Raw genomic sequence first — 21,559 nt, forward strand, 5'->3', positions numbered from 1 at the left:
GTTTTTAGATGGTTATTATTTCTGAAGACAATCTTAAAGGATTCTTTAAATATATTCATGTGCTACTATTTATATGTTTATGTCTCATTCACGGCTTCTCATAGACGGTGTTAGTTTAGACCTCTATGACTAGAAGCCAAAACAAATCACTCCTATCATCAGTGCACTTCCTGTCCTACCACCTGAGGTGTTATTCAAGCAGCTAAAAGTATGAGGCAGTTGTGATTTATCTAAAATAAGGTTCACACATGTTACAAAGTGGAGCAGAATTTTATCACAAAGTCCTCAGCTTAATGCACTTGTTTAACCTGTTTTCCTTGCATTGAAGCGTGTGTCTCCACGGTAACAGGACATGTACACATCCAGCTTGGATACAGCCTCTGTTATAGAAACCGTGAGCCTCTCTGTAAGGGAGAATAGTTGTTGGAGAAATCAGGCGGTCAGGTTTTTGGTTGGTTTTATTGAAAACATTATAAAATGATGTGGTGCAGCAGCATTTTTCAGTTCTGATGATCAGCTCACATTTACACAAACCAAAATGAGATTTACAGCAAGTTGTTGTGTTTCACTGTTGAGGAGACGAGACTGCACAAGGCAGATAAACAACAAAACATCTACCTCCCCCATGTGGCTGCAAGTGAGACTACACCAATCCCACAAAATAAGTCGGATTTTTTTTTTGGGCCAAATTCACATTTGGTTTAGAGTTTCTTTTAAGTTCAGTCTTCAACAGCTGATGTGCAAACTCATGATTTGGGAGTTGTTTTAAGTAGAGGTACACAGTGATTTAAAAGAAACAGACAAAGCGAGTTTGAACAGCACGTCAGTTAAAACATTAAAGCTGCACAGCCTTCAGTGTAACATGTGAGAACAGCTGGATCAGAACGAGGATAAGCCTTACAGGAATGACAAATGTCCTCTTAGCGTTTGACAATATAAACCATCCAAGCCTTTCATATGCAGATTCAGTTACATCCACAAAATGACTGTACAAACATCAGCCTAGTTTACAACAGGACAACTTTGGAGCTAGATTCACAGTTGCCGTCTACTTGGTCATCAACTACATAATACAGAATCACTGGGCCGCATGAGTAACATTGTTTACATTGACCGCTGACAGGATGAAGACTATAACTGTGGATGTTGGATTATTGTTGGTCTCTTGGTGAAGTGTTTTATATATAGTATTACAGCTAACATCTGCAGATTGTCTTTAAACTAATCACTGTTGTTCCACAAGCTGCTGTTAGCATCAAACTCAACCAGACCATGTTTGGCATCAATCCTTTTATCATAATAGCTGCTTATTTGACTAATAACCTACATAGAAAGAGTTTTAAACTGAAACAGACATGTTTATTGTTCAGCTGAATTTGGTTTCAGTTGTAATGTTTGTAACAAAATAACATTATGCAGACATGATCCCACGAGGTTTAACAGCAGGTTTTGGTGGCATCTGTGGTTTAGCAAAAATGAGATCGAAGCTTTGGCTGATTGCATGTGCAACATAGATCCGTCCCTCAACCAAAACCTAACCTTTAATTTCCCTAAAGTTAGTTCTCCGTCATCAAAGTCAGCATGAGTTAAATTAAAAAACACAAAAAAAGTTGTGAAAGGAATCCGATATTAAATCAATGTGCTGATGTGTGTGGATAAGTCCAGTGTCTAAGAGCCAGCAGGTCCATCAGCTCTGTATCCATGTGATTGTCATGAATGTGTCTCTGTACCTCATTTCACAATGTCAGCACAATCTAGTGTTTATAATTGATTTACCCTAAAGAAATTATTGTGACGATAAAACAGCTACAAAACACCCAAACTAGTATACCCCATATACCAAGTATCATGTCACCAGTTGAATAACTACATCATTTTACACCCTTTTTTTTTTAAAATACAAAAATGTAGTTCTTTTAAGAGAGAGCTTCCTCTGTCAGTTCCTTAGCGTGGACCCTCCAGGCTCAGTGCTTCCAGGAAGGAGCCCAGGTTTAAATGCAAAGCTTCAATTGTCTCCTACATGTAAACAAAGTGTCATGTACCTGGGACCAAACCCACTTTTAAACTGTTAAAACTGCATGTGAATGTAGGCGTGAACCGAAAAACATAAACCTAATTTTAACCGAAGGGTAACCACGATCCCAGGCTGATACAGAAGATTGCATAGCAGTGGACAATACATGGAACCTAGCTTAGTCTTTACACCTACAGAAACTTGGAACTGCCCCTGTTTTCTCAGCTGCACTGATGAGACTGCAACGACACACAACAAAGCATATTTACAGTGACGGACATGTTCCTCACGCTCATCTTTCCAGTGCAGCTGAGAAAAAGGGAAATTGCGGTCGGTTATGGGTTGGAGTGTATCTTCTACCTCCGTCTGCTCCACCTCTTGTTGAGTCAACTCTTCACCTAACATTCAAATATCAGTAACACAACAAAGGATGTTGTCTTGTGTATAAGTCCCCAAATATTCTTGAAAAATAGAATGAGGTAAATCCCTGTAGTATGACAACAACTACAACTACTATGCACCAAATGAAAACTGCCCCGTCGCCCTTTGCCTCTGTGTAATGACTACTTGGTTCATGTAGGCACAAGAACAGTCTACACAGCAGATGTGTGTCCATCGGGTTGCCTCTACGCGTCTCTTTGTGTCACAGTTCTCCTTCATCGTTTCCTCCCTCCTTGTCCCTGCCAACCGCTCCACCGGCCGGTTGGTCTCAGGACTTCCTCTGCCTCAGCGTCTCAGAGCTGCCGTTCAGTTTGCTCCGCCCGGACGGAGTGGCCGTGCTTCCGTTGCCCAGAGGGCGGTCCCTGTCGGTGGGGGCTTCCTGTTTGCGCCGACGGGTCTCTTTGTAGCGGAGTGTGATGTCACTATGAGAGGGAAGGAAGGGAAGACATTACTAATACGAAGTCACTGTTGGGAACATTTCATTTCCTCTAACGTTCATGTCTTTTCCACCTTTGTCCTTCAGCCTATGCAGTATTTGCTTTACTATCTAGGAGGAAAGACAATATAATAAAACTTTATGATGCTCCACTGGAGGCTCCTAAGGCAGATCTGTTCTTTTTAAAATGAGTAAATCTCTAGAATATGTCAAATCTAAGATACACCGCCACAGTCACGTGCAAAAGTTAGACCCCCCCTTTAATTGAATGTTTTTGTGGGTTTTAGTATTAGGCAAATACAACCTCAGATGAACAACAACGTCATTTTTTTCACCGTGCCATTATTTTTTTCACCATGCCATCTGTCTGACAGTTTGGCTTGGTCAAACTGGGCCATTCAACAGGACATTGATCCAAAGCAGGGCAGCAAATCCACATCAGAATAGCTCGAAAATAAAAGAATCCAAAGTTTTGGAATGGACTAGTCCAGAAAGTCCAGACTTAAAATGAATTGAAATGTTGTGTTGGGACCTTGACAGGGCTGTGCACAAATCAACGCCCCAAAAAACTCAATGAACTGAAGCAATCTTATGAAGAAGAATGGACCAATATTCCTCCACAGTAATGTGAAAGGACTGATACTCACAGGAGACCATTACGTGTTGTGCTGCTGAAGGTGGATCTACTAGCTGTTGAATCTTAGTACTGATCATATGATCGCATGTTTTTACCCTTAGTGCCATATTCATTTAGCAGAAATGAATCCTAACATGTTGTTGGTCTGAGGTTGTATTTGCCTAATTCTGAGGCCCCCCTACTACTGTTTGAACATGACTGTAAGCAGATCAGTGACACTGACCCTGATATAAGGTCAGGCTTTGTTCCATTGTTTAGGATTCAGATATACGATCCTTTAAAGTTATTGAGTCAGATACAGCTTGACTAACATGCATGCTTTTAGTGCTTGATGCACTGTACAATTGGAGGGAGGTGCCCCATGAGAGCAGCTGGAGGTGGTCTGATTGGCTGTAATCAGGTGATGGACAGATCAGCAGAGGGAGTCAACATGCTGACTCTGGCAGTGTGTGTGTGTGTGTGTGTGTGTGTCTGTGGTGAGGGGTGTGTTCACAGTTCCTCTGGGCTTCTTTCTGCTGTCTCAGTTCAGCAGTGTCAGCACAAGCTGAACGTCTCCAGTGTCATAAAACTGCCCGCAGCAGTAAAGATTTGGAATGATGTGCAGGGGAGTGAAGACGGTCGTATTCACCACAGTGTGAGTCTGTGAGGTGCCATGCAGGATCCATGAGATGTGATATGGATCCATACAGTGATGTAACAGGGAGGAACACACAATACTGATGATTGGAAGGAGTGGACATGGTGAGGCATATATGTCTCCTATACCTACCTCTCTTGACAAGGACATTACTGCATTACTGCTGAGAATGAGCAGCGATGAGTTGGGAGGGGGAAAAGGAGGGAGGAAGGGTGAGAAACAGACAAGAAGCTTAACATGCTGGGACAGGGCGGCACCCAACAGGAACACTGCTCAACGGCAGGTGAAACAAACTAAATCAGGTCGGTGCTTGAGGTCAGGAGGAAAATCCAGATCAAATATCAGCTGCTAAGCCTCACACAAATGAAACATGAAGTCTTTTGATGATGGTCATTAGACCAGAACTGCAGCAGAAACAGTGAGCCAGGATAAAGCAAACAGAACGTCACCGCACGATGTGCTGAACAGAACAACATGTTTAACATATCAACAAACCCGAACCGGAACACAATTACTGTAATATATCATCTGTCCCCGCCCAGCTGAAGCCCCAGGTTTCGGTCTTGTGGTGACTCTGAAATGAGGAAGCTGTCTGCAGCTGGTCCTACATTCCTTTCCCCCATTGCTCAGTGAACCACTCCACATTCTTACCGGATAAAGAACCGCCACAAAGTCCAGATAAGTATGAGGAAGATTCCCAAAAACCAGCACTGCATGATGAAGAAGGGGATGGGCAGCATGATGGTGTTGGGGTCATACTTGACCACTATGAGGAACTCAGTCACTGTGATAGCTGCCACCAGCCACGCCTGCTGACCAAGCTTCTTGTGGAACTTCCTGTTGGGAGAAGTACACTTTGTGTCATTATACAGGCAGCTTGAAAGGTGGAGGGCAGTCTCAACGCCAAGTGGACCAGTGATGGCACAACATGGCGTGCTCGGTTAGTCTTATGTGGGGTCTTCACAGAAAAATGAAGGCGCAACGTTTGGGCAGAAGAGGCGTCTCTGTTGAACTTTAACTACTCACGGGTCATCCATGAAGTCGTAGATCTCCCTCATGGCTACGCCTCCCACGTTAACGAAAAAGACGAGGCGGAGCAGCACCAGGTAGTGTTCAGGAGGCATCCACAGCACAAACTTCAGGTAGAAGGTGTTCAGCTCTGCCAAGAGGAACTGACGAGGGAGGAATTTTGGTACAATTTCAGTAAAAGGTTGAAGCCTTTCGTCTCATATTAGTAAATATTTCTCACCATGAAAATGATGCCTAACACGGCCAGCCAGCGCCGCAGATTCGAAGCGGGCTTCCACTCAAACTTCACCCAGCTGTACGGGGTGAACTGGAACACTATGCGCTTTATCTTCCCCCTGGGAGGTAGAGATGAACAAATGTCTGTCTAACACAGCAGCGCTGCACTCGATGAAGACAGTAGGTGCAGAGTAGTTAAATGACATTTTTCTTCTGGGGTCTGCAGCTGTACATACTTGTATGTAGGAATGTTCCAGAGGCCCTGCCACTGGTACGGCTTCATCGACAACCACGCCAGCGTTTTCATGCCGCAGTAGATCCCCAAACCGTTGCACACCAACACATCCATGATCCACTACAGGCAGGAAGCAGTGTTATTTAAAGGGTGAATGAGGAACAGCGACGCGCCTACACAGCCAGGATCCACCTACACAGGCTTGTTGGATTAGGCCTTTTCTTAGCACTGTGTGGGAGTGAAGAGTGCATGCCTGAGTAACATCAGTCAGATTAGCTGTCGTGTAAGGGATGGAAACTCGGGCTTGATCTTTTTTTAAGATTATAAAGTTTCCCCCTCCAAACACAACTGAGCAGTCTAATCCATATATTTACTATAAATAAGCACTCAGCTGTCACTTCATCCTGCTGCAGCTATCTAACTGTGTTATTGGTTTTTAATGACGCTCCCTTGGTTTTCCCTGCTACCACAGCCAGCAGTGTAAACACGCTTCTGGCTAAGGTTTGCATTATTTGAAAATGAGCACTGTGATGTGGTTTGGTGCACAGTGGGAGCATTATGTCAGCAATAAACACATCACAGCTGGGGTTCACTTTTCTTTATGTGTGTGAGGAGAGAAGAGTGGAAACACATACATGGTCCCACCAGCACTCGGAGAAGTTTGGTAGCTGATGTTCCAGGCTGTACTCCAGGAACTCGAACATGACGCTGATTATCATGCACATCCACCAATCTCGAATCATGAGCGTCTAAAAGAAGAAAAACCCATTGATTTGGAGCATGAAGCAGTCAGCAGCATATCAGAGAAAGAAACTAAATAATACTCATGTTTGCTTCTTTATTTATTAACCAGTCCACTGATGTTATACAGATTAAATGTATTCAGGTCTGAGTGACACACACTCCTATCATACCTTGATATACCATCCCAGGAAGTGAGCTGGAACAAAGCCATCCATCTTGTCCTGAAGATACAAATCAGCATGTTAACTGCAATGCAAACATTCCCAAATTTCATTGTATACTCTCAACGTTAGGTGAAATGCTGCGATAAGGATCAGTAAATAAACAGTGAAATTAGTCCTTTACAACTGACAGCAGGCAACGAGGTGATCCCGTTTAATGAGGAGAGTTGCTGTACAGCAGTTGCACATCAGCCTTGTTTGGTTTCAGTTGTGAGCAGTGGTACGACTGAGTGTGTATTCATTAACGCTCCTAGGTTTATGTTTCAGTTGTGCTGCTGTGTGATCCAAAAACAACAAAGCAGCCACTGCTTGTGGTTCTGGTTGGGCATTAAAAACAGGGCCCTCTGTGCTCTAAAGCACCACAACTAGTTCACATTGGTACGAAGGAGAAATCAGCACAGTGAGTACTGGGTCACAGAACAGGACACGACTTAGCAGGCATCAAAATAAACACAAAAATAAAATCAGCACAGTGCTGTGGCTGGTTCGGTTCTACAGCTGAACGTGCTATATGTTGGCTATGGGGGTTCAACAGGCTAAAATCAGGCTAGTTACAGATGAGGTCTGGGTCATGACAGCAGCAGCAGCAGACTGCTTACTCGAGGGAGAAAGAGGCCTGGTTCTGCTGATGGGCTGAAATCTGCACCAGAAACAAGCCTCTGGAGCCACAGACTGAGTCTGTGAGAGGAGGAGTGAGAGAGGAAAGGGGAGAAGAGAGAGAGGAAAGGACATTTTGTGTCAGGGAGTGTGAGGAGATGTGGAAAAGAAACTGAATAAAAAGGGAAAGACTGCTTTCATTCAGTTTGGCAGCAGAGATGTTTGGACTGCCACATCCTTGGAGAACTGGGTCACTTCCTTATTAGTAATAATTGAGGACGAAGCATGCAGCATTAAAACTGCACAGCTGTCAAAAGATTCCTGAAAGGAGGTCTGTATGACACACATACAAACATAAATAAAGGATATTCTCCTCACCCAGATGTTGTGGAAGGGGTCCGTTGTGTTGCCTGGATCGTAGATGAGGCAGTTTCCTCCATAATCACGCTCAGGGAGGGGAACCCCCAGTTTGGGATCAATGTACTTCATGAACTGTCGTCCATCGTGCACCGTCTGGATAACGAGGTTCAAATAATAATTACTCTCCTCCCACAGGTCCAGAAAATAAAGAGTTAGCATGTCTAAACCTTTATATTTCTAAACAGGCCTGATTAGATACAGTACAGTTTAGAGTCTGCCTCAGTGACGGACTTTTTAATTAAAACTGGGAAAGAGGCTTCAGGGATCACAGCAGAGTCACAGATTGGAGCAAAGATCTGACAAAAAAATCCCACATTCTGGCGTGTGTTTAGGCATCCTTAAGATGCCTCAGTGGACTCCATCTGGTCTGTGGTTAGTGGACTCTAACAATCCTGGATTTAAACCACAGGTCAGTATAAATGTCCAGAACATCCCCTCAGTGAAGGGGTGGTCGAGTAAAGCAACAAAGAAAGAGCAGCTGGCTGTGGGGTAGTCTCTATGCTGACATCTGCATTATGTCAGTGTGATCACCTGGAACAGGATGAAGATGAGGAACAGTTCATAGACGACAGTGACGCACAGCCAGAACCGCCAGTACGCTGCAGAGAGAAAGAGAGAGCAGCAAGTTACCAACAAACCCAGAAGACATGTCAGAGAACATTCAAACAGAGTCAGGTTATCTCTGTATATGAGGTGAAACTTCGTACACCACAAGCATGTGTGTGGGCTTTTTTACATGTATTGAAAATAATGAGAAACTCTGCTCATCTCTGCTCCATGTAAGGAGCTACAGCCGATGCAAAGCTGTGACTACTGACAGGATGCTGACATCACATTTACCACTGAGGACAACGTCCATGTGTTATTTATTTAACTGTTCCACACTGTGAGGCTGCTCCAACAAACTGACCAAGAAAACAGAGAAGAAGCTGTTTCCTGTCACGTGGCTGACAGTGAGTGTTATGTTGTCACAACATCAGTGTCATGGAAACAAATCTCAGGTGTGTGGCAGCATTGTTTTTATGGATGATGTGCTGCTGGTCCGCAGTGAGGATGGTGGTGGGTTTAATAACGTGAACCTTTTAAAAACAGACAGCAGCTGCTGTAATTTGTTTGACTTCATGCGTACATGAGCTCGTTTGTTGAGACACTCCCGAGTCAAACGAGAGTTACAGGCTGCACACCTTAAACCCCTCTGGGTCTTTTTTCCCAGGACGCCAACCTGTGAGCGCTACAACACCAGAACCTACTCGGATGGCTCGACGGGTCAGGGAGGGTGACGCAGGCTATCCACACACAAACAAAAAAACACTGTCTTCCGTCCATAAAAGGAGATTGTCCCTCTCCTTTTAGGCAGGCACACGCATTGCAACCCAAATTCTTGGCCGGCCCCTTTACGCCTACAAATAAACAACATCAGATTTGAGTCTGCACTTCCTGTTATCCTCCTTCCCCCCCTCCCTCTGGAGTTCCTTGTTGTGTCTCATGTGGCAGATGAAATGTGTGTTATCCATGAACGCTCTGGTTAAAAACCTACAACCTACTTGATGGACAGTGCTGTTAATGACATGTCCTGGATTTAAAAACAAGGGCACATGTCAAACTAATGCAGTCTTATATACTGAACAACAGTTTTCCCCAGGGGTTTTTTATATAACTCCCCTCTCTAAATGCTATTAAGGCTTGAAGTTATGCATATTTCGGCCGATCTTTGAGGGACAGCTGCTGTCTCACACCGTGTGCCACCTGCCTACATGGTCCACTGCTTTTGTTTGTTTTTGGATGAACTGAAAGATAGGTGCCAAGATGGCGCCTGTCGAAGCTTCAAAACCTGATCTAGGTGACATCAAGAAAGGTTATCACATGCTCCAATGAGCACACACCTCACGGGTGTTTAGAAGGTTCTCGCTCTAACAGCAGCAGCAGCAGCAGCAGCCATATTGCTTATATTTCCAGTCCAATGCAAACTAAGGGATCAAGTCATTGCAGGCAGTCTTGTGTGTGATTTCAACCTTTTCTGAAGGCACCAAAAAGCGTCACGCTGACACGGTTGCTGAGCTTTTATCTTTACCTGGATGGGGTCTGGTGAAGGGTCCGTCTTTGGCCTGGGTCACTCCAAAACATAAGAACACCAGGATGCTGGCCACAATCCCCCTGCAGGAGCAGAATCAGAAGAAATATAAAACTCCATGTTCATATTTCTACTTAAGTGATACGGCCAATCTAAGTGGAGCTGTTAGGATCAGCTGACCAGTGGCCACTCAGAACTTACATGTACCAACACCGGGATTAAGGGACTAGATATACAAAGAGATTACAGCTCGAGCCTGCCAACATGTGTGGAAGCATGAGTGTGTGTAACTGATTGATTATGTGTGTTCGGGGGGGGGGGGGGGGGGGGGGGGGGGTTTCTCTGCAATTTTTTGAAAAACTTTTTAATAAGTCTTTCATTATCCACCTTTTAATTTAAACGGAAACGTTCATGCCAAAGAATATGTCTACAACTTCGAGATATTTTAAGCCTTCACGAGGAAAGGCGGCTGCTGCTACCGAACCTGATGATGCTAGTCCGGAAAAGGACGCCGTACAGAATGCTAATCTGGAAAACATCCTTGCTGAAGTGAGTAAAATGAGCTCAACGCTCCAAACAGTGGCGTCTGATGTGTCAACGATTAAAGGGACTACTGAGGAACTGAAGAATGCCGTGAAAGTCATGCAGGAACGGATAACTGAGGCGGAGGGACGAATCTCTGACTTGGAGGACTCTAACCAGCTGCTACTCAACAACCGCGAGCTGCAGGGCAAGCGCATGGACTCTCTGTGGAACCGGGTGGAGGATCTGGAAAATAGGAGCCGCCGCAATAATGTCAGACTGCTGGGTTTAAAGGAGGGCCTGGAAGGTGGTGACTTGATTGCATGCGTTGAAAAAGTACTGTCAGAGGGCCTGAATATAGACGTTGACGGCGAATTCGAAATAGAAAGGGCACATCGCTCCCCCGGCTCACGTCCAGATGATGGACAACCTCCGAGACTGGTAATGGTCAGATTTCTACGTTCAACCGCGAGAGATAAAGCACTAAGAGCTGCGAGGGAAAAAGGAGGCGCGGTGTGGAATGGATGCAACATCTCCCTGTTTCCAGACATGACGAAGGAGTTGGCCGAGAGGAGGAAAACTTTTACAACAGCAAGACAGCTCCTCCGCGACAAGGACGTGAGGTTTCAACTGGCTTTCCCTGCAACGCTTCGATTCACATGGAAAGGGAAGAACCGAAGATTTGATGCTGCGACAGAGGCGGTCAAGTTTATCAAGCAGCACGTTTCTACAGGAGAATAAACTGAGACGCATCCATCATTAAGGAGACTGAGATATGATGAGGCTGGATAGCTCTAGGTAGCCGTTTATAGCCGAGTGGGCGACTCGTCACTCCACGACCTAAGTTAAGTTTTGTTTATTTTATGGATTTTGATTTAAAGGTAAGAAAACCTCCAGCTGTTTGTTGTACAGCTTTTTATTGTCATGTTATGTTTTTTCTCCCCTCTGATGCGGAGGGAAGTTTTTGGTTGACCAGTTTGGTCTTGTTGGTTAGAATTAAAATGTTAGGCTTCCTATTAATGCTCAGTGGTACAAAATCTATAGCTCACGTTTTTGTATTGGGATGGTCAGATGATAAGAGACAACATGTAGGCCAATACTTTCTTTCAATTTTTTTTTTTTTTTTTATTATGTGAATGGCTAATAGTGCTTATGTTAAAGTAGTCTCCTGGAATATTAATGGTTGTGGGAGTCCAGTGAAGAGGAAAAAGGTGCTCCTATATCTCAAACATAAACAAGCTGATATCGCATTTATTCAAGAAACACATCTAGAGGAGGATGAAGCTAAAAAATTCAAGAGGGACTGGGTTGGTCATGTTTATTATAGTTCATTCTCCAGTAAGCGTAATGGGGTTATTATTTTGATTCATAAAAGATTGAACTTTTCTATGTTGAAGGAGTACAAGGATGGTAATGGTAGAACTATCTGTATAGAAGCCAACATAAATGGGGGAGAAATAACACTATGTAATATATATGCTCCTAATAAGGAGGATCCATCTTTCTTTCATGGGCTGAATAGTATATTAGGTAATGCTCAGGGACAAATAATTTTGGCAGGAGACTTCAATCAGGTTTTAGATGGGGTATTGGATAAAAGTAAATACACAGGTATTTCAGCGTTGAAGGATAGAGCTGCCATTCACATGATGATGGAGGACAACGGCTTGGTGGATATCTGGCGTCTGGTTAACCCTGGTAACCGAGAATACACATTTTACTCCCACCGCCACAAATCTTATTCAAGAATCGATTTTTTTTTTTAATTTCCCGGAGTCTAGTTAATGCCACCATGGATAGCACTATAAATGCTATTTCCCTGTCAGACCACGCTCCAGTTGAACTTGCTGTGAATATACATTCAGACGGACTTAGACGTGGCAGGTGGAGGATGAACACGTCGTTCTTACATGATGAGGTGTTTTCTAAAGAACTTGCAGGGGATTTGTCCTCATTTTTTGAAATTAATATGGGCAGCACAGATAGCGTGGCTATGGTATGGGAAGCATCTAAAGCTTACATTAGGGGCAAAATAATTGCTAAGACCTCAAAAAGGAAGAAAGAGCAGAATGACCGTATTAAAAAATTAGAAGCAGAACTCAATAGTATGGAAAGGGATCTGGCTAGACATTATTCTGAAAGTTTATTTAAAAACATTTGCAAATGTAAATTTCAAATTCATGATATTTTCAGTAAAAAAGCAGAATATGCTATGTTCAGACTTAAAACAAAGTTTTATGAGTCAGGGGAAAAGACTGGCAGACTGTTGGCCAGACAGCTAAAAGAACAGAGTTCCGCCTACATTATCCCAGCAATAAGAGCAGGAGGCTCGCTTATAACATCTTCTAAGGGTATTAATGAGGTCTTTAAGGGCTTCTATGAGAACCTGTATAGAACATCTGGTGCTATGGATGAGATATTAGCTAAAGATTTTTTCTCAAACATTAGGCTTCCAACTTTGTCTTCTGATAGAGTGGCTCTTCTTGATGCGTCAATTACACAAGAAGAGGTTAAAACTGCCATTTTATCCATGAATACGGGGAAATCGCCAGGATCTGATGGGTTTCCTGTGGAGTATTACAAAGAATATATTGACATAATTACTCCAATATTGACAATGGTGTTTGAGGAAGCATACCAGAGCGGCTCGCTTCCGCCGTCTCTTACTGAAGCTCTAATATCTCTAATACCTAAAAAGGGAAGAGATCATACAGACCCTGCAAACTTTAGACCGATCAGCCTCATCAATGTAGACAGTAAGATATTAGCTAAGGTATTGGCCCTAAGACTTGAAGCAACTTTACCACACATCATACATGCAGATCAAGTAGGCTTTATAAAAGGTAGATCTTCTACCGAGAATCTGAGGAGACTTATGCATTTAATATGGTTAAATGCCTCTAGCACTGTGCCCGTGGCGGCTGTCTCACTTGATGCTGAGAAGGCCTTTGACAGGGTCGAGTGGGATTTTTTGCACTCGGCCCTGTCAAGGTTTGGTTTTGGCTCTGGATTTGCAAAATGGATTAAAATAATATATACTAAGCCTAAAGCATCGGTTTTGACAAATGGTCTTATTTCACCCCTTTTTGATCTTTCTAGAGGAACACGACAGGGATGCCCCCTGTCGCCTCTCCTGTTCACAATTGCGTTGGAACCCCTGGCAGTGGCTATAAGAGCAAATCCTGCCATTAAGGGCGTAGATGGCGGGGGGAGCGAACATAAATTAATGTTATACGCTGATGATATACTTTTCCTTACCAGTGATCCTCACAATTCCTTACCTGCACTAATGAACACCATTGATAAGTACTCTAAATTATCAGGTTACCAAATTAACTGGACCAAATCTGAGGCGATGCCCATATCCAAGCATTGTCACCCACAAATGTTAACCCAGTATAATTTCAGATGGATTCCCAGAGGCATGATTTATTTGGGTATTAAATTAACCCCTGAGATAGGTGAGATGACTGCACTAAATTTTGAGCCTCTCCTTCAAAGCATTACAACGAACCTGGGAAAATGGGGAAAGTTGAATTTGAGCCTTTGGGGGAAGATAAATGTTATTAAAATGGTAATAGTGCCTCAATTTAACTATATATCTATGATGTTGCCACTTAGTACGCCTGATCACATCTTTAAACAATATGAAACCATAATCAGAGACTTTTTGTGGGCAGGACGAAAGCCAAGATTTAAATGGAGCAAAATGTGTGCACCCAAAGAGAAGGGAGGACTCGGTCTTCCAGATGTTAGGATGTATAGTTTGTCATTTGAGATGGCCAAGATAATTAAACACTGGAAGGGTATGGGATCTGGATTAGCGTGGGCTAATATAGAGAAAAACCTGGCAGCGCCGTTTCGTCCAATAGTTGTCCTATCACAATGCTTAAAAAGTAAAGGAAAAGATATTAACCCAGTTGTTAGACATTCTCAGGAAGTTTGGGCGAAGGTTCACAAAATGCACAAGATTTCCCATTACAAACAACCGTATGCTTCACTCTGGCTTAACCCTGAGGTGAAGATTGGGAAGCAGGAGGTTTTCTGGAAAAGATGGCAGGACAAGGGTATACACACTGTAAGGGATCTCTATAAAGAAGGAACATTTATGTCATTTAACGAACTTGTTCAACAGTACCAGTTGGAGGAGAAAGGTGATTTCTGGAAATATTTACAAATTAGACATTGCATAATAAATAAGTTTACATCAGAGAGGCTGACCAACCCGATAGTTGATTATCTGGACAACCCTCTTACTCATAAGGCGTCGACATTCTATAAAAACTCAATCTATTTAATTAGTAGTTCATGCGATAATTTGAGAATAATCTGGCAGAAGGACCTTAACTGTGAGATTAGTAAGGATACATGGAGTCAAATTATAGCACAAAATGGCAAATACGTAAAGGATGCTAGAGGGAAATTTATCCAGTATAAGATGATGCACCGGTATTATTGGACACCTTGTAGGCTTTTCAAAATAGGTCTAACAAGTAATAACTCTTGCTGGAAATGTGCAAAAGAAATGGGAACCTTTCTGCATCTTTTATGGGAATGCCCTATGGTTGAGCCGTTCTGGCGCAGTGTGCTTAAATATCTGGAGGCATGGGCGGGAGTGGGCCTGCCGGTTTCCCCGCGTCTGTGTCTTCTGGGAGATAAAACAGAAACCCCAACTTTAACAAAAAGTGTATATTCTGTTTTGATGGTGGGGATAGCCTCAGCCGCCAGAATCATATTAAGGCACTGGAAATCACCCACATGTCCAACACTACAAGAGTGGAAAATCTTAATGAGTGAGACCACATCTTATGAAGTTATGTTAGCAAGAATTGAGGGCAAAGGTCCTGTGGAACTGGGAACTTGGGATTATTTCATGGAACATCTTACCTCTAATTAGAACCATGTTGGTGAAGCTTGATATAAAAGTAACTTGTCCAACTCATTTCTTATTGCTATTGTAATATTGATATTTGTATAATATATGTGTCTATATATTTTATTGTATTTATTTTGTGCTGTTGTTGAACTCATTTTGACAGGGACTATCTAAGCTTTAACAAATGTGTCTTTTTATCAATGGCCCTCTTGTCTTATGTATGTACCACTGTGAGCTTTTGTGTGTTTAAATAAAAAATTTGAATTACAAAAAAAAAAGAGAAGCAATAATGTGTCACAATTAAATTATGTGCGACAAAGTGATGACGACAGACGACGATGCTGAGTCGTTTACAGTTAGAGTGTAGAAGCGAGGACACAAGCAAGACTCAGGCGGTGTGTGTGTGTGTGTGGGTGTGTGTGTGCTCCACTGACAGGAAAAAGCTCCAGGGTCTTTATCCCGACGAGCCGGACTGCGCTGACGGCAGCAAATCCTGTTAAGAACCGTCCCACAATCCCTCACAAACACCAACATATGCACAATCACACACCCTCTCCTTCACAAATACACACACCTCATTGATACAGTCTGCCTGCTGCAGGCTTTCCTTGACTCTACTATCAGCCTTCTGCAGGCCGAGCCGGTGGTCCACAAAAGCAACGTGTTTAGTAAACTAAGACATGACGGACCCAACCTAAAAATACAGAAGTGCCAACAGTTGTCTTCCTCAGCCACCTGTAGCTGTTCCACAAATGTCAACAGCTTGGAAGCAGTCAGGCTAAATATCTGTCTCTGTCTCTGTTTGGAGCAGCCCAACCATGTGGTGTTGTTCTTAATTCACAGAGACACAGTTACAGGGCAGTACGTGTAGATGAATTAGATTGTCACGCGTGCTGTGGATACTAGGAAGCAGCCTCACCTGGCATGAGCTGGGTTTTACTTTGAAGTACTCGGAATTCCTTGTGAAATCATTATTTCTGGAGAGCTGCCCTTTTCCTACACTGTGGAGCTCAGAGTGCTCGGAGTGCCAGTTCCTGGTATTTCATAAAGGGAAACTCGTTTTGCACTGGAACGCATGTTAAACTCCAAGAATGAGCCACAATTGCGTAATCTAATTAAATTGTGACCTTTTTTTTTACTTCTTGACCTGTTATGCTCTGATTTGTCAGAGCCTGTCTGACGTACCGCTGTCAGTGTGTTGCGTGCCAACAGTGTAAATAGATGGTTGTTATCCGACCTCCTACTGTGGTTTTATGTGACAATGTGACCCGGGAGAGATTGACAAACACAGGCTCTCCTGCAGTTTGACATTTATATTAGAAGACAACAAAAACATGTCAATAGAGGGCGAGGTCACCTGACAAACAGAACAAAAGGACATTTGTAGTGAGGATGACTACTGATGAAGACCAGACCCCGTCAGTTTCAGATTTTATTTTTTGGTCTGCCTCCATGGTCCTGCTGGGCTTTGGCTTTGAGGAAGTGACAGCTCACTGACCTTTTAGTGTTGTAGGTCGTGTCCTGAGGAGTCTCTTCCAGCAGTGTGACGTACACCAAAGCACAGGTCAGAATGAACAGTACTGTCACAGTATGAGCTCGCCTGTGGAGATAGCAGGAAATAAAGGACAGAGAGAGAGAGGGAGAGAGGGCTATTATTACCATTTATAGAGAATAAAATATAAAGAGCACAACAGGAGAGGAACAAATGCAATCTGAGTGAACACACTGGTTATTACCGGAACAATGTTTCACATCCTGTTCTTGTGACTGAAACATCTGAGAAGTCTCTCATCAGAAAATGTAAATATCTGAAGCCAAAGGGAGGGAGTCAGGAGAGGTGGGATAAAAACAGATGTCTGCTGGGAAACTGGGTTACTGCCGCTGAAAATCTGCCGCGCAACAAACTTCTGTTCAAACTTTTATTTAACTTCAAGGAACAAATCAAAGTGGAAAAACACCGTGCCGGGTGTCCACATCGCCCACATCACCCAGCGGTGACATATATTCATGCCGTCTCTGGGATTATCCCAGCTGAGGGGCGACGTGTTGTTGGAGGTGTCCAAACAGAAGATCATTTGTAATTAATAACCCCACTAATTCTCACTTTTACAGAGGTTAATGGACTGAAGCTGGTGTGGGACTTGGAAAGATCCCTGTGGTATAATCTCATCCGTTACACGTAGAACGATGGACAGTGGCATTAATATCACAACCACACACCAGAAAGCTTTGTGGGCTTTGCAGGTATTCTGCAGCCTTGCTGGGAGTAAATAAACAGCAGCCCGCTGCATTTATTAGTCTAATTATGTGGCAGTATGCACCAGTGCCTGATGCATGCACCACTGCTTCAGGCAGAGAAATATACTGATTTTACATTAATTCCAGTCACAGTTGCTCTCATGTAAAGCCCCTTAGAGGACAAATACAGTATTCTGTGACTTTGTATGCTTGTTACTTATCAGGCAACTGATGTGTAAAGAAAGATAATAAGACATATTATTTAAGATGATGCAATGGTTTTGAAAAGTGCGTTTTTGCAGTTGAGGTCACTGCTCTCCATCCAAATAAATAACGCCACCCCCTCTGCCAGGCCTTTGGCTCAGAGTCTGAGTCACAGATGACATGTCAGGTGTCATTAGCATTCCACCTTCTTATCCAACCTGTTTGGCAGGAGACGCAGGGGAGCGCCTGGCTTGTCTCTTGCCTGACAACCACATAACACCACCGGGAATGAAAAGACACTGCAGAAATAGCAGTCTGTAACTGAGAGGCGGCGCGAGCTCAGAAAGACAGATCTGTGGGCTGAAGGAGGAGCATCCAGATAAAACAGGCCACAGGTTAAGATAGAAGCACCAGAAATGACACAGTATAGAATCATTCTGACTTTATCAGCCTATAAAAACTATTAATAGAGCCACTGTCTCTGGTTTCTGAATCAAAGCTACTCTGGGAAAACCTATAGAAAGCCTATGTGAACTATTGCCTCCTCTCTTGGAAAAACAAACACACTTATTCAACTCTGAACTGAGCCAACATGGAGGCTGCATGCCACAGGTTTATCTTTAACAACCAGAGGAAGGCTCTACGAACAGTTCTAACTCTGAAGGACCTGGAGACTCCCACACAAAAGCAAACGGTGCTCTGCTGACTCCCCTGTCGGAAATTCACTCAAAAGGATCCGTGTTTTCCTCACGTCATGTATGAATGTGCTCCTCTGGGCTTTAGACACATCACATCTCTTTGCAGTAACTGGTGTCCTCCTTGTAGTTCAGTGTGTTAAGGTGGTCTGCGTGACTTTCAGTAGATCTCAGTTTGAATGACCCACATTAAAACAGAGTTCACTTATTTCTTGCAGAAGCATGAATGTTTAAGCTTGTTATTGTCGTGTGGGACGAGCTTGGACCAGGAGGCCGCTGCTCCACACCCTTTGCACTGAAGCAGACCTCTGTTGATCATGGGGAGATCCTTCATGTAAACACTAACAATCCTGATCTGACTTGAACTGAGTGTTTTCAGTGAGTCTGTGTGTTGTGGGACCCAGATCATTCAGAGACCAGCCTGGGTTCAAGGTTATGTTCATATAATAACTGCAACACAAAGGTATCCTAGCATTGTTGCTCCTGTTAATGGCCCCACATCTAGGAGCTGCTTGCATGCCAAGGCTGTAACACAATAATGAGAAATTCTCATTAAGGGAGGAGCAGTCCCCTCTGCTGCCAAAGATCTGCTGGATTAAAATACCCTTCGTGACTCTTGCTACATGCACAAAGAGAGGAAAGGCACCTACACCTCTTCAGGCAGAAAACATGAACCGTAACAGACTGAAGGGACAAAACCAGGCCGCAGTACAGGAGACAGGCAGGAGGAATGCCACTCTCCTGGACTGACCGCATTTCCTCATTGTGTGTCTGAACAGGGTGTCACAGATCTCTTTCTGTGAAGGTGTAGGTGGCAGCTGTCTTTAAACACACACCAACTCACGTCTACACACTGTGACCTGCTACTTGTTGAATAAGTCACTGCAGCAAGGTCACAGTCTGCTGTGGTTAGTGGATGTCACTCTGCTGTCTTTTCAGTTCACCTTGGAACCCTGCTGCTGTCTTTCAGTTCACCTTGGAACCCTGCTGCTGTCTTTGCTACTCTCTGCATTATTTGATTTGGTTTCATATTTAAAGCACTCACCAGAAAAAGGTGTTGGTCCCGTCATCATAGACTTCACACTCCATGTTTCTGCGGTGCAGACTCTCCCTGGAGGTCTGCTTTATCACCTTGGCTTTGATCACTGCGCTCTGATCCGGACAGTCGGGATCCACGGATCCGTCGGTGACCTCCTCTGCGGCGGATGCGGCTGTGGCGCACTTGCCGGTGTTGCTGACTGCGGTCACGCCGCTTCTCTTCGCCTCGGGTTTGGTCATGGCTTCATCGAGCAGCCAGCCCAGAGAGTGCCTGGTCTTCACGAGGACCCGGTGCGGGTTTTATTGCTGAGCGCTGCTCCTTGCTGCTGTCATCCGCGTCAGCCCCACCCAAGCGACAGGCAGCATCCTGAGGTGGTCGGAGGTAAGCAACGTTACTGGGATGAGAACAGGGAGGAGTAACAAACCTGGGGATCAGGTCTGGGTGATCTGGGCGGACTGATGCGGCTTCGACTTCTTTGACACCGCCTACCTACATCAAGTCCTTTAAAAATAACACGCGGGTCAGAGCTGTCAGCAATGGCGCCCAGGTTCCGACAGACCCCGCTGTGGGAACATGGATCTGATCGATGATCAGCAGCGGGAGCGGAGCCGATCAGCGGAGTGCGTTAGCTACTGCTAGCTGTTTCTGTCTGACCTGGCCGACAAGGCTAAGTTACATGAAACCTTGTTATTAACCGAACCGACGTGAAGACACAATCATTCAGGAGCGTGTTTCACCGTGTACGTGCAGACCGTGTGTGTATCTGAGCTGTCTGTCCTTAGAAATTAAGCTAACTGTACATACCGCTCAATCTATGGGATTACAGTCTGTAGTCCGGGGAGCTCAGAAGCCGCTACATGAGTACGAAGCGGTTAGAATCCGGTCTGCGAGCAGGAAGAACCAGGTTCTTGTGGAGTGTATCGCACGTTGTCCGGACAATGCTACAATTGGACAGATCGCTCAGACCATCAGGCGTACAGTCCACACACGCGTCACATGGGCACGGCGTTAGCTTTAGCAACAATGTCTTTTCCGATCTAGATTTTCAGAATAAAAGCTTCTGCTTTAGTTATAAATCTAACGGGTTTTACTTCACCGGAAGTCGGACTTCTTCTACAGTCTGTAATGTTGCTACTCTGACAGCCTGACCCGTGTGGCGGGCAGAGCGTCGATGACGCTAAAATAAATGATAAGATAAATGTTGAAGTTCTAAAAGTCTCAGAGCATCGGCAGGTTGAAAACAAAGAACTCCACCACAGTATAGTTTTTAAAGGGTTAATCAGTACAAACACGAATTTGTATGACATGTTTTAAGGCATAGATGTGTATGGGCGATTGTGATGTCGTCACTTCCGGTCTCACGATAAATACGGAAGTGATTACAAAACATACAAAAATAAAATGTAAGAATTTAAAAATGAAAAAAAGGGTTAAATCCGATCGGTATTTGTTCAATTCATTTATGTACTAATTTATTTATTTACATTTATGTATCGTAGTTGTACACTGCAGTGATTTATTTATTTATAAAAGCTGCTTAAGGAAACTTGATTATAGGCCAAAGCCCAGGACTCTGCCACAGCGTGGTCCTTGTTTCATCCACAGATGACTCATGCTGAAAACCAGTGAAAGGCACCTTCTGCTCCTCAGCAACGGTTACAAAGCTTTTAGACCTCTACGCTGTTAAACAAGTACAAGCTTTGCTAAGACTTAATCACCACATTTATCAAGTCAAAGACCTTTCAGTGGATCCATCCTCGAGACTTAATTTTCCAGCTGGGAAAATCCCTCAGCTGACAGCACAAGGAAAAATCACACTTACAGTATCTCTGTCTTATGTAACCGGACTTTGGAGACTCCAGAAGGTCAGCGGTGAACTGGCACTTTTTGAGTTGAGTCATAAAACCACAGCTTAACTCTGCATTTATTTTTCTCACCTGTGTGTGTGTGTGTGTGTGTGTGCTATTGTTATTGTATACAACCCACAGCTAAAGGCAACGCTCTCTGCAGGCTGGATGAGACACACTGAGGCCCAACAACCCTAATGACCGCTGTAGATCATAAACTGCGGAGACACAAGTTTGTATTTGTAGAGCTAAATGAATAGCAGCATGCCCCGGGGTCTTACATTGGTTTGTGTTTGACTGCATGGCACAGGTCTATAAAACTATTAGCATTCAGAAATAATAAAAAGCCTTTGAAGATATTTATGGTTCCCACATTTAAAGATCATTCTTTTAGCATTTGTATGAGTCCAAGCAAAGCATGCTGCTCTTTAATCACCATA

The 21,559-nt window shown here is 43.8% G+C and overlaps 1 protein-coding gene across 2 annotated transcripts; it reads right to left on the reverse strand.

Annotated features, from left to right (window-relative positions):
- Positions 1–443: 443 nt before the first annotated feature.
- On the reverse strand, positions 444–20,263 carry ptdss2 (phosphatidylserine synthase 2). Of its 2 annotated transcripts, XM_028430289.1 has the most exons (13): positions 20,077–20,263; positions 19,279–19,638; positions 16,595–16,696; positions 9,699–9,781; positions 8,159–8,226; positions 7,586–7,720; positions 6,560–6,610; positions 6,281–6,394; positions 5,647–5,765; positions 5,415–5,529; positions 5,192–5,337; positions 4,817–5,002; positions 444–2,877 (listed from the first exon to the last, which is right to left on the reverse strand). In XM_028430289.1, exons 2-13 carry the CDS (start codon positions 19,509–19,511, stop codon positions 2,724–2,726), a joined length of 1,506 nt encoding a protein of 501 aa, XP_028286090.1. In that variant the 5' UTR covers positions 19,512–19,638; positions 20,077–20,263; the 3' UTR covers positions 444–2,723. The 2 variants fall into 2 exon arrangements, with proteins under 2 accessions (XP_028286090.1, XP_028286089.1); XM_028430288.1 differs by having other exon boundaries at positions 19,279–20,263.
- Between the last annotated feature and the right edge of the window lie 1,296 nt (positions 20,264–21,559).

This window comes from Parambassis ranga, chromosome 19 (genome assembly GCF_900634625.1).
Source record: "Parambassis ranga chromosome 19, fParRan2.1, whole genome shotgun sequence".
Classification (NCBI taxonomy): domain Eukaryota; kingdom Metazoa; phylum Chordata; class Actinopteri; family Ambassidae; genus Parambassis; species Parambassis ranga.

What these genes read in the sequence shown, in the direction of transcription:
- ptdss2 (XM_028430289.1), bottom strand. Translation starts at nt 19,511, where the DNA reads ATGACCAAACCCGAGGCGAAGAGAAGCGGCGTGACCGCAGTCAGCAAC. An exon ending in TGTTAGGCATCATTTTCATG is followed by an intron (nt 5,338 to 5,414) that starts GTGAGAAATATT and finishes CTCCCTCGTCAG; the next exon opens with TTCCTCTTGGCAGAGCTGAA. An exon ending in TTGTGGCGGTTCTTTATCCG is followed by an intron (nt 2,878 to 4,816) that starts GTAAGAATGTGG and finishes TCCCTCTCATAG; the next exon opens with TGACATCACACTCCGCTACA.